The sequence below is a fragment of the Balearica regulorum genome, chromosome 7 (genome assembly GCF_011004875.1).
Source record: "Balearica regulorum gibbericeps isolate bBalReg1 chromosome 7, bBalReg1.pri, whole genome shotgun sequence".
Classification (NCBI taxonomy): domain Eukaryota; kingdom Metazoa; phylum Chordata; class Aves; order Gruiformes; family Gruidae; genus Balearica; species Balearica regulorum.
This window is the reverse complement of record NC_046190.1, coordinates 22,553,068-22,567,217: the sequence shown is the minus strand read 5'-3', so window position 1 is coordinate 22,567,217 and position 14,150 is coordinate 22,553,068. Positions and strand designations below refer to the sequence as shown.

Genomic DNA, 14,150 nt, shown 5'->3' with positions numbered 1-14,150 from the left:
TTAGATACTCAATACTCCTTGAAGCTGTATCTTTTTCTTAAGAACATATGAATCTATTGGTGCCAAAACATAAGCTACTATTTGTTAAGGAAAAAAACCCCAAACAAACAAACATCGCCAACAACTCTTTCCATTTCATTGCAGCACCTTCTGGACCACTGGTGCAGAGGTGGGAGCATGGATTAATCACAACGAGATGAAATTTATCCATCACAAAAAAAATTTCAATTTCACTGATACAATAGTTACAATTATTTTTAAAAAGTGAATACCATTTGTTCAGCCAAGAACAAAATCTACCATTAAAGAGTCACCAAAAAAATGAGCTACCATCACATTTCAACAATCAAATTGGAAAAGAATTCTTTATACAAATGCTAAATTTTAAGGACTAGTCTATGAAATTTAAATTTTCTTACGTGCATTGGATATAAATGGTACTGGGTTTATGACAGCTTTTAAGCCTGTAAAAAATGAATCTCAGATATCAATCCTTTGCTCTGTTTTTTACTTTAAAAACCTGCATATCAAGGGGATTTGGATTTCAACAAATTTTACATAATTTTATATTAAATAAGTACTAATAACTACTGCTACAATTAATTTATACTTGTTTCTCTGAAATTTGGAAAAAAGGATATTTTAATACTTTTAATAACAGATAACGATAGCAAAATAGAGTTGACTCCCATTCAGATTTCCCTTCATGGATCCACTGCTAGAAAAACTAAAGCACCTCCTGATAGAGAAGCTGCTGGATGCCAGCTGACAGCAAAGAGATTATTGCCTTCATCTTTTATCCAGAGGACACAGATTGTAAGGGAAAAAACTAGAAGTGCACATGGACAGCTTCCCAGATCATGTACACATACTTAGTCATCAACCAGCTACCATGTACCATCTGCTTTATAGAAAACATCTGACCTGCAGCCACTTTGGTTAGGAGTTGAATTCATTGCAGGCCCAATACAGATTAGCAATCTACACAGAGTTCCAATATGTTAATAATAATAATTTATTTTTTTTAAAGCAACAAAGGACATGGATGAAGAGGAATTCCCCACTTGCTGGGAAATGTACCGCACATCAATCCCTTATGCTTACAAGCCATACACACCTGATTCGTTTTGAAATCTCTACTCTTTCGTACCCATTCAAAGCCTGTTTTGAAGGACACCATGCCCAGTCTGTCTGGAAGACTATAACCCAATATAGCAACTACATATCTGGTATGCACTGGTAAAGCCACCAGAGGTGCAAAAAGGCACCTGAAAAAGCTAGTATGAGTGGAAGACCAGACCTTAAATCCCGAAGAAACTGCACTCAATTTTTCACAATAAATAATACTTATAAAAATCTAAAACTTCCTGTGTCAAAACATCAGCACAAGCAGTTGTGAATCAGAATCTGAAACTCCTAACCTGAAAGCAAAAGAAGACTTAAGAAAAACAGGTTCACCTGTAGTGAAGAACTAGAGAAGACAACAGATAAACTAATATGGAAGGGACATAATCAAAACCAAAAAAATCACAGGGTACAAAAACCAGAGCACTTTTCCATCATTCTTAATTCATGTTAGTCCTGGATGGCTTTGGCTCCCTGTAGTTTTGAATTCCAAAAGACTTCTCTTAACCAAATAGGAATGGTATCAATTTCTATGTATTGGGGAGCTGGAGGTTCAGTACTATTCAAGTTGTACTTATCTTGGTTTAAGAAAACAGTTGTTAAGTATCTTTTTTCTAAGTGTTAAAAAATTACCGAAACAGAAACTCATTAATTTCTCCATTATTATTTTTAGAATACATTTGAGAATGTATTCACAGAAGAATGGATTTGTCCAATGCTCTGCTTCTGCATATTTCCCTCAGAAATGGCAGAAAATACTCCAGAAAGCTAAACTACATCTGACTACAGACTATACAGTGGTCACAAGAGGAGACAAAAGATAAACTGAAAGTTTCATCTATCTCACCTGTTACTTCAGGAAAAAGAAGGTAAACATGCTTTACAAATCTAAACCAGCCTGACTACTGCGTGTACTTCTGGTACAACAGAGGCTCTAGCTTTTTTGGACCCCTAAAGAAGAAAATTTTTCAAGCATTTCAGCCAGTTCTAATGTTGAGTCACTTCATTTCCTTCCCTTGTATCATCTCAACACTTCCACTATAAAAACAGATTACTAAATTACTACCAATAAGGAAAAGGGCAGGTCCAAGACAGAAGTGCTGAAAAGTGAGCTACAGAACAGCACAATCTTCTCAGTACTCCCAGTGACAAAATTAAAGACTTGATCTAGCAAAAATTTGATGTGATGGGGGAATAACATAACTATGGATAATCTTCAGAAAATAAATCTGGGAACAGGACACTTCATAACAGGAAACACTAATTCACAAACCTTCCAGTCTTTTCGGTTTGGTGCTGCATCTAGAGATCTATTCCACTTGTCACTGGAATAACACAATCTCTTTGTAAAGATGGGGCAATTAAAGGAAGTAAAAATTACACATGTAACTGGCTGTAAAAACATGTATTTGTCATATTCTGGCAACAGGAGTTTTACTTAACCATCACAGACGTGTTGAATTGCTGCCAGTTGCCTTCTCTGTTCTTTCCATTTCATGTTTCTGAGCGTATTCTATGAGGTTTGACAGGAAAACTATTTCTCCCATATTGGATACAATTTTCAGCAGGTTACAAGTCTTGCAAACCAGTTAGGGCTGTTTTACAGTGATTGTGCATGTACAGGTCTCCTTTCTTAAAAGGAAAGATTCAACTTGCTATCCCATATGCAACTTAAAAAATTGTGAAGAATTTATGGGTTTAACAAACTTTCAATCTCTTATTCCACTTATCCTGCTTAGAACAAAAACATCATCAAGTCTCTTATTTTGCAGATGTCCAGTTTTGGAAAAAACTTTTGTAACTTACAGAAACTAATTCCCATCTGATTGCAAATGCTCAGACAAGAAAGACTACACTTATATTCTCCAACTAATTAAGCATTGGTGATTGCAATGAAATGTAGCCCTCCAGGGAAAAAAAAATACATATACACAGAAAACCCAAATTGGATTAAAAAATATAAATGTTAACATTCAATACAGACAAAAAGAATGTGGTGTTATTTGAACCTCTGCAACAACCAGTTACTGATATCTAAAACGTCCTCTGGGTACCAAAGAGAAACTGGTACCACACAGAGAAATTATGTAATAGAAGACTCAGCCCATAACACCAAAAAAATGTATTTGCAAAAAAAGTTAAATGTCATCTCTGGAAACAGTATGAAAAGAGGGAGAGAGCAGAAAACAACAGAAAAAAAAAACCCCAAACAACAGACCAGCTCCATCCCAACTGGCATATGATGAGTTAGAGCCAATAATATAAAGGTATTTGTCAAAGGTATTTTAAACTATAGACAGCAACCAGAAGGACACAACAGTTAACTTTGTGTGAAGGTAGAACTTTGAGATGTTGAGCCCTTGCTACTCCTTTCCAAATGCAGAGAGTCTGCAAGTATTCATAGGAATATCATAGGAAAAATTTACATCTTCAGAATTTATAATTCCAGAATATTAATTCCAGTAAATATACTTTTAATCATCATACGCAGAAAAGCTCAGTTTTACTTTATAAAATGTAATCAGTTACTTCAGAAGCGTGTATCTGCTACAAGCATCTTCCTTAAAGGGCACATAGATGAAAACTTTACTGTAAATTGAAAAGCCAATGGTAGCAGATAACCTTGCAGGGCATTTCAAGCAACAATACAAAATACGCTCAGTTACTAGCAGTGGCAAGCTTTCAGTTCTTCTAGTTCAAAAATCAAGTATTAAGGCTGCATGGGGTTTTTTTTAAGTTACTAAATGCACTTTCAATTGCTTACCTTTAAATTTGATGTCAAGACCACTAAATTCCAATTCAACTCCTTGAAGTGCTTCTCCTAGGGTTTCATGGTAATGGCTGATGCTTTTTTTTGATCCCACACAGAAAGGGAGAGAGAAGTATTTGTACGTTTCTTGGCGATTGTGGTAGGGTCCTACTGTATTCATCCATAAAACAACTTCCTCTTTATCTTGGTACTGAAAGGTAAAGTTATTGAGTTAGATGAGAATCCCAGCAGAATAAAAATATTCAAGAAACCATCTCATTCATATTAACTAGCAAGGCAGGACTGTTCAATCACAGGCAACAGTTACATTTAAAGACAGTTGAGTATTTTTGACTTTTGGGTGGCAGGGATTTTCAGCCTGCTTTCCTACAAAAACAAGCTTAGTTGGTCACACAGTTTCTTAGAGCCTATCGCTGAAATATCACAAGAGGAGGATTCATACAAATTTAACAGTGAAGCAGAAGATGCAGACAGCTGAAGTGGAGAAAAGCAGAAGTCTCAAAAATAAATAAGCTTTTACAAATTTTGTGGAAACACGCATCAGTTAAAAGCAAAACTCTACTAATCTCCACTGAGAGAAAGGAAATATCAGACTAACATCTTGTTAAACAAGATTTTAGCAAATAAATCAAGTAATCTACCCATGGCGACAGGTATACTGTATTTTCCTAAAATGCAATTCCTTTTCATTTTTGTAATGGTATAAATTACATTCATAATTTCCAGAAGAGTGCAACGCCTCACAGTAAGCACTAAAATTAAAACGTGACATACCTACAGTAGCCAAGAGACAAAAAAGTCAGACAGAAGGACTGTATTTTGATGTGTTTCCAACATTCTCACACTAAAAAAACAGAAAGGCAAGGAGTCTGGTGGCTGCCACGAAATTCTCTCTGGGAATGTCCACCCTTCACTTTCCACAGCTACAGTTAGCCAGGAAAACTTATTCCTTGGCTAGGAGCCAGTAATTTTTTTCAAGCCCCCATAACCTTTCAACAACAACAAAGTCTTTAAAGGCATTCATCTCCCAGTATTCAAATACCGCATGAATTCAGGAGAGTTAGGTGATCTGAAATCATTACTCACACTACATCAGAATGCATGTGGATGAGGCATCAAGTTTGCTAGTTACTACAAAGCCTCTCGCTTAACGCAACGCCTTCACTTTCTATAATTTCAACAGATTAGGAGGGACAGCAATCTAACTGTTAAGGCAGGAAAAACCCCTACTTATAACTGTACACACCTGCAAACACAATCACCATATAGACCCTGAGTTTTTTATGGTTTTTTTTTAGTACAGAAGAATGAAGTACTATTTTAAGACCAATATACTAACACAGAACACACTGGAGAGGAAAGGAAAGTCAAATGTTAATTAGCCATAACTATTTCATAGAGCACAGTTGAAATACCGAATATAGTTCTGCATCTCCCTTTTTAACAAATGAACAAAGGTTCTTCAACTCCATTTATTCTGAATAACCACAGTCATACCAAAAGGTTAACTCAGAAATAATTACCTGCACGTGGAATGCAATAAATTCTTCAGATGAAGTGTTTAAAAGTTAAACTCAATGATTTAAACAAACATGTTTTGGGAAATAATTTAATCTCACGTCATCTCAATTACAAGCCTCATCTTTTTTGTTTACAAAGATGCACAGGGGTCATTCCAGCCTCTTACGTGAGCAATCTCCAACAAGAAACTTTAAATATCTTACTAATTTCATTCTGAGCTGCAGCAGACACCAAACACTTACCAGTTTCACAAACCTGCCCATTTGCAGAGCATACACTTCAGAGTATTTCTGAGAGGTAAAGAATGTCAGTGAAGGAGCAAAGAAAGAGTAAACAACACAGCAAGAGAAAGTAGACAGTCCCCCTCTCTACCAGCAACCAGAAAGGTTATACCAGCACAGCACAGATGTCCAACTTCAAAGAAAGTTGGGAAAGAAGGAAGAAAGAAAGAAAAATCCCAGTTCCAGCCCCCGAAGCAGCCGAAGCAGATAGCAGAATGTGCACTACGATACTGCCTCTAGCTCTTGCCAATGTAGCAAGGGACAAGTTGGTCCATATCTCTTTCTAGTCTGTTATGCTCAGCACACCTGTTTCTTCCTCCAACAGCCGCAGAACATATTTTCAGCGCTTTCTCAAAATGGTCTTAACTTGTCAAAAGCCCACTTTAGCATTGCTCCCTGTAATGCAACAGCTCACAGGTGAACCAAGCTATGTCTCTGTTCAACCTTCAGCAATAGAATATGACAACATCCTTAGGTCTGTGAACTTAGCTTTGACAGTGCCTGAATAAAGAAAGCACTGACCACTGCTTTACTTAGCTTCATGTTTCTGACCTGCATCATGCTGAGTTGGGATCTCTGCACTTTTGGACTACATCAGACCACCTTCAATTGACAGAAACCAACTTCTTAAGAACATACTATTCAAAATCTTGTTACATTTTCTGATCTAATAAGGTAACTACATTGTAATTACATCTATAGTAACAAAATTCGGTTTTGCTTGTCTCTTATGCGCATGATGCTTAGCCTTTCTTCAGGGCCTACAAGTTTCTCCCACAGTGACTCCAAGATGCCATCAATCTGCTCTGGAGAGAAAAGGGACAACCAAACATAAGCAAAGCATTCAGTCCTACATTTATTACTTCCTCCTTCTCTCAACATCCCAGAACAGCACAAGAGAAATCTGTTCAGGACTGCTACCTAACATGGCACCTCAGCCATCCCAGGCTACTCACAGCAATTTGCAGTCCATCAGGTTCTCCCAGTGCCCTCCCAAAATTAAGAGCGCTATAGTAAGAAACCCAGCTTAAGGAACTTCAGCCTGAATTGGGGTGGGGGGTGGGTGTCTAGAAGAAACTCAAACAGATTTTCTTCTCCCTACATTTGTTGGGCTTTGCTCATTGTCAATTACAAAGATGAGCTTTCACATTTAAGTATGCTTCCCTGTCATGACATATCTCACTCTTATCATCTTACCCTAGGGGTAGGGTAATTTGTTGGCAAGAACTCAGTACTGTCAAAGAGTTCAAGTTTGTGGCAGCTTGGGTTTTTTGTTTTTCTGTTTCATTACTGCCTTCACAATATCAAATCATCTACAACAAATGACAGCGTTGACACACTTACACAAAATAATTCTTAGTTAGGCAAGACAAAGAATTAAGAGTATCTCATAGGACTGTTCTGTCACCTCTGTACAAGAACTTCTAGGTCCAGAGGAGGCTAACACACAACATACCTTCCAGCAACTACAAGAGAGATAACATAAGTTGCTAAGAAAGCCCTGGTTCCAAGGGAGCCACAGCACTCAGGGTACGCTGTATCCAGTAGCAGCCAGATTTTGGTCAACACATTCATCGTCAGTCTTGCAGTAGTTTCAACTACTGTCATGCTCTTTTACATCTTCTTTCAGCATATGTGGAGTCTCCTGCAAACTGTGGAAAACTTGGAGCCATAGAAAACAGAAAGAAAGTTTCAGCTCCATAGCACCACCTTTCATTCTCAGCAGAAAGAATACATTGAAGAAACTGCTCATTTCATCAGGAACTGATCGGCCTTAGACACACTGGACAAAGTGACAAAACAGAAGGACCATGAATTCTTATTTTTACTGTTCTGATGAGCAACTGTTTAACTGTACCATCTGAGCTCTGAACACAAAAAAGCAAATCAAAATCCTATTACGTTCTGTTAACCTTAGCAGGCAAGTCAGCAATAACTCATAGTCAAAACCAACACAGAACAAGACAGGATGTGAAGAGTCCAATAGTCTCTTGCAAAAATTGTTATACAGCAATATGAAACTTGCATAACCAACTGTAAGTGTAGTAGTTTCCTTATCTTCTGCTATATAATCAGCAAGCAAAATACTTTGACTCATTGAGATTCTGCTGTATCTCAGAAAACATGAAAAAAGTATCAAGAACTCCCTATCAATTCAGGTACTGAACAAACAAAGGAGGAATTCGGCTACAATGTGCAAGAATATCCACACTACACATCCAACAAGTTAAATCACCAAGAACAGTTGTCATCGTAACAGATCTAAATAAAAATCTCTTGCTTTCATTCCACACATGATTAAGAGTCCCGAGTCACTATTTGACCCATCACTGCTATAGGACTTTTAGAAAAGAAACAAACATATTCCTATTACAGCTGTATCTAAACTACTGAGGCTTGCAACAGGGGCAAGTAGTAATTAAATAATGTGTCAAACTAAAATAATCTGAAATAAAATTAATGATCTGCAGAGTAGACTCCAGATAATTTGAGTGACATAAATCTAGTATCTAGAGTTACACTTATGCGTCAATGTAATTTTATCTTCATCCCTTATGAAAACAAGTTTCAAACATCTTCCTACCATGAAGGATTTATTTTGCTGTACTGAAGTACTGCTACTTCTAAAATTCTTTTTTGTTCTTCATTCTCTTTCCTGACTTGTTTGCACAGAATTAGATGGTGGAAAGGCAGCTTTTCACATGCCAGAAGATGGACACCAGTGTCCTAGTAAGAACACAGTAGCTGACAAGGCAAAAAACGTCAACAAACAAGATGCTGCAATCTCTATCTGGGTATACCTCAGCAAGCGCTTCTGGTTTTGGTTCATAGGAAGGGACAATATACTGCATACAGCTCAGAGATTCTAATTAAATTCACAGACACAAGCATTTAACAACTTGGTAATGGTGACAGAATTCGCAGAGTTCACTACTTCCAAATATGAGAGAAGACTACAATACACAATTTTAAATACCATTTACTTACTGTCATTTATGAAAAAATGTAGTGCTTGTTCTGTAAGCATAGCAAGTTTGGCTTGCATCTTTTTCTGCACTAAGCTTAATGTGAGCTCAATAATTTCGGTACCTATATGGAGTATATAACGATCTATTTCAACTGTGCAAAACCTGCCCGAACGAGTCTCAGCATCAACACACATTACCTACCATATGCTGGTACTTTTTTCTGTACTTGTCACTCAGGTGGTGGAGGGTCAATCTGCACCTCAAGTGCAACTACATATCAGCTACAACCCTCATCAGAGCTGGGGACATCTGTTCCAAAGCAGCACAGTACGGTCACACTGCCTCTTCAGAGCACTGGGTTATAGAGATGCTGTGCATGTGCAAGCTAAAATCACCTTTAATCCTTCTATACTGGCAGCGAGGCAACACTACCATTCTAGTCCCCTGCAGAATATTAAACTGTCATGAAGCTTGCACAGTTTGACCTGGCCAGCGTAGGACTTCTTCTATGGCCACACAACTCCTGAAAACTCATGTGCGTGCCACTTTGATGCATAATACAAAGACAATTTCCATATACCTGTATGGTTTAAAAACTATTCAAGCATAGCAATACTATCTTCAGCACAATACATGCATCTTTCTTTCCTGTTACCCAATAGGGTACTTGTGATGTGGAAAGCAACTTAATGTTCTCTTTGCACAACCCTAGAAATCAGCATGGTAGCCCTACAAATAAGCTATTTATTCTATAAAAGCATTAAGGCTAGATTAAGTCAGTATATGAAAGGCTACATAAAAGGATATGAGACTGGCAGGTTGTTGATATTCTTTCTTAAACCCTGAAAACACTTTGCAAAAAATGACAGAGGCAGAGAGACAATTAAGAACTACCAAATCTTATGTGATGATTCAGCAAAATAAACTCAAATCAAGATAGTTTCTTTCAGAAAGTATGCAATTTTACTCCTTTTCTCAAGTTGAAGTTTGGAGTAAGGCTTTCTACGATGCAACTCCTTGAACAGCAGCACAACTTTTGGGGGAAAAAGGACCAACATTATCTGCTACTGGTAGAGCAAAGCTGCAGAAGCAGGACAGGAAATAAGAGAGGCAGCAGGTAAGACTCAACCAGCAAGTAATATCCCAGGCTTCTAGTCCCCAGTATCTTACAGATATTCTATCCATCAAGCACTGTGATACTACTCAATGTCTGCAGCTCATATCCACAGTCCATTAAGCCGTGGATTTCAGCTGCATGCTCTCCTTCGGACAAAGCAGGTTATTTCTAGTAACATCTCTACATTTCTCTCTGAATGGTAGGCCTCACCAAAACACAGCTAGAACTGTACCGGCAGCACAGCCTGAGCCATGGTACAAGCAGTCCTTTCACTGCTACACTTCCTAGATGCACAAGGTTACTCAGGCACACCACGCTCTGCTTCTCTGACATTTATTTCACCTCTTCAAAATGGAACTATGAGAACTTTAAAAATGAATAAGGCTGCTCGTCTGCACACAACTTCACATGCAAAGAGGTACCATGTTTTACATGCACAGAATATTTTCTACAGTGTTTCTCTAACTGACAATTTACAGATACTATAAAAATTTCAGAATTTTATGTATTAATTTTAAACAAGCTTCACATGCTCAGGGTTTTAACGTACTTCATCAGGCTAAAAGTTAAACAAAAATGCTTTTCTTAATCATTATAATGCAACACAGCATAGGCTGGGTTTTGTTTATTTTTCAATGTTTGTCATGTTTTTCCATGCTTATAGAGCACCAATAATTAAATTGAAGCAACATTAAAATTAAAATGCTACCTACGCCCTAGACCATTCCCCCACCAAAAAAAACCCCTAGGATATTTCAGAATATTTTTACGGCCTATTTTATCAACTCCAACAAGTCTAGAAAGAAAAGATGTGAAAGCAAAGGCCAGGCAGGGGCCAGGAACCCTGCTTCTGCAGGATCAATGTACATTGTGATAAGGGCACCAATATCTTGTTTATGCTATCACTTCACAAGTAAAAGGCCAACTGTCAAAAAAATGGTGCAATTATCAGAATACAGACAAAAAGCAGGTACATGACACACTTTGAAGCACGAAAATAAGTTAAAGAATCAGCAGACAAATTTTCAGTTAGTTTCTGGTAAATTGTTCTGCTGTGGTCTGTAGTTACACTGCTGCCCTGCCTTTTCATAATGGGAGATTTTTAAACTGCTATTTAAACATCATTGATTTTAAACACCCACGTCTTTATCTTATACTTGTATTTATACTATTCTTCCCCTAAAGAAATGCAGACACTGTTTTTTAAACACTAATTCAAATTTAAGATAAAGGATTTAGCTGTTGATCCAACTAAGCTATCCATACCTAGTTTCTCCAGAAACACTAGTACTTATAGTCCTAGAGCTTCATGTAGCATCCTCTCACAATGACCTTTTATAGTATTTGCTTATGCAGTCCTAAAGTTATAAAGGACAGATATCAAACATTAGCACCAATGTATATTTAAACAAAAAAGACATATTATATGTGCGCATTCTTTTATAAATATTGTATACTATTATGTATTATAGCAGCAGTAAAGGAATTAAAAAAATTAACCTGCTAACACAGAGCATTAACCACCTAAGCCAGTACTTCTAAATGTTCAGCATGCTCAATACAGGCAAGGCCCCGTACACCAGCAGTTAAAAGTAACCTGTGGCATGATGTAACAACACACATTCAACCAGATACGACCAAGTGCTTGGGCACAAGAAGCTGCACACTAAAGCATCAATAAGGAAACGGCAGCTCATAATGGTGTGTATTCCTACCAACAGGACTCGAGTTTTAAAGTTAGTGAAAAGTTACATTTTGAAGTTACCAAGCCCTGAATCAGCATGCTACTATTGCCCTCCACTTAACCCAAAAGCTGGCAGAGCCTCCAAAATGTAATAAAGCACTTCAGTTATAGAAAAACTAATCTTCCAACTGCAACTACATTCAAACCTGAAATTTATTAAAATGCAGTATTTAAGGAATATTTCATTCAGATTCTTAATCTCAAAACCACTGTGCTACTACAAAATCCTGTTCATGTTTCATTCATGGTATTAATGCTTCCACTCCAATCTCCTGCATGATATTAAAGTATCAAAATATCTAAGTAACAACACAGCCTTCCAAAAAAAAGGGAGCTGTCTTCCTACATCAGCTATTCCTATCACGTGACGTTACTAAACTGGACACCATATGAACAAGAATACTAAACCCAGAGACAGAGTCATATTCTTGAGTAGTTTAGATGAACAAATTACAAGACTTCAAAATGAATTTGTTATTTCCATTGGTAATTGTTTAGGTAATCATGCAGAAGACCTAAAACCCCTAAGAATTCACTTGTGAAGGGAGAGCTCAAAAATAAATAAATTCAATGACAGCTTTACAAAATCCTTTTTCCCCAGACTACCAATATTAAATGATTAGGGATCCCTCAAATCAAACAGCCTTTAAAATAAACATAGCGCTATGCTGAAACCATCTCACCTCAGCAGAAACCTAACCCTAAAATACAGGTTCGGCCACAAAACCGGGACCTAAGCTAGTTCAGAGAATATCTGCTCCTTGAAAGTACTCAAGATTAGCTTAACTTTTCTGTCATTAACTGCAGCTAAATTCCATTAGCTTTTAAAAAATAAGACAAGCCTAAACAGTTTTCAAGTATCATGAACGCATGGAATTAGGCAACTAATTAACTATTGCTTATACAAAACCTACCAGCACTATTTATTTGTTTTATTAAAAACACTCATTAAGCTTACCATACCACCCCTAGAGAAAGGTATGTTAAGAAACCGAGCAAGTGCTCACCAGCCAGGCGGCTCAAGAGCACCAAGTTCTGAATAGACAGACATGGCGTTCAGTCACAGCCACACTCCAATCCACCCACTTGTGCGGAACAGGGATGATTTTCAGCTAAGTCTCGTTCCAAAATCACATCTCAGCTCATCACACAGACTTCCACCCTCGCACACCAAAAAACACGGGAAACAATGCTCCGAAGCAAACTTAGAAGCTGATGAAGCACAGGTATTTACTTCCTAGAGATTCTTTTGGGCTGATATTGCAAGCACTTAGAAAAAAACATGTCCATGCCCATAGGCGAGCGCTCAAGTCAGCACTATTTTATGCACCCGTTTTCCTTAGGGTCCGCGTCAGTGTTCCACGTCCGAGACCCCCCCCCCCGCCCTGCTCTCACTCCTCAGCCCAGCCGCCGGCTGCACAGCCCCCCCGCCCCGCCGAAGCGGGCTGTCACACGGCAGCGGGTTGCCCACGGGGCCCGTCACCGCGCAGGCAGCGCGGAACCACGCTCCGGCTCGGGCTTTTGTTCGGAAGCAAATGCAAACATCCTCCCGGAAGAGGTGACCGTTCCCGCAGAGCACAAGTCAAACAGCAAGGCAGCCCTCTTTACACAACGCACGCATACCTGCCGGGGCTTTTATCTGCCTCCAGGAAAAGGTGGGACACGCGGTTCTCAGCGCTACAGCACCCGCCCGCACGGCTGCCCACGCTAGCGGCCGGCGCAAGGATGTCCAAACCGGATCAGAAAACTCCGGTAGCCCTTCCCCGAGCACCCCGAGCGTCCCGCCCGCACCGAATTAGACAGGACGGGACCCGATCCCCCCTACAAGCTCGGTTCGCGCGGCCGAACCCCCCCGAGTAGCGCGAGAAGATGAGAAGGAAGCCCCGCGGGGCAGGAGCCACCCGCTTGCTGCGAGGGCGGCCGCCACCCGCCGCGCCCGTTACCCTCCAGGCCGCGGCCCGTCGCTCCCCGCCCGCCCACCCACCCACCCACCCACCGACCGCGCTCTCCGGGCCGCTGCGGGCGCCACCGCCCCTCGGCGGCAGCAGGGCCCGCGGGGAGGAGGCCCGGGGCTGCCGGCCCGAGCGCCGCGGCGGCCCCCAGGGGAGGCCGGGACCCGCCTCACCGTGTGCTCGTGCTTCGTCGGCGCGGGCGCGCAGCGGCAGGCACAGGAGGAGGAGCAGCAGCGCGGCGGCCGCACAGAGCTGCAGCCCGGGCGCCGCCATCTCGGGCTTCGGCGTCCCCGCGCACGCAGCAGGCCCCGCCGCGGAGCCGGCCCGCGCCCCGCCGCCAACGCCGACCCGCGACGCTACTTCCGCTCCGCCCGGCCACGTCATCCGGCCGCACGCCGGAAGCGCGGCGCCTACGGCAGCCGCCAGGAGCCAAGCCGAGCGCCGGGGACGGCTGCGCGGGGCCCGGCCTCGTCCTCGGCTCTGCCCCCGCCGGGGGGGGCAGGTCGGTGCCGGCGGGCGGAGCAGGGGCTGCGGACACAAAGGGAGGGGAGGCGGGGCACGAAGCGCCCGGACACCGCGGGCGTTTAAAACGGTACGGCGTGTCGGAGCTCAGTGAGCTGATAAAGCCATTAGGTATCAATGAAATAATCTAGAATTATCTGAGGACAACG

General features: G+C 40.7%; 1 protein-coding gene across 1 annotated transcript in view; it reads right to left on the bottom strand.

The window, feature by feature from the left end:
- TM9SF3 (transmembrane 9 superfamily member 3) overlaps window positions 1-13,878 on the bottom strand; it is a 48,291-nt gene extending 34,413 nt beyond the window's left edge. The window contains 3 exon segments of the mRNA XM_075758484.1: window positions 3,890-4,085; window positions 13,653-13,664; window positions 13,666-13,878. Coding sequence (XP_075614599.1) covers window positions 3,890-4,085; window positions 13,653-13,664; window positions 13,666-13,863 — 406 coding nt within the window. The 5' untranslated portion in view covers window positions 13,864-13,878.
- Between the last annotated feature and the right edge of the window lie 272 nt (window positions 13,879-14,150).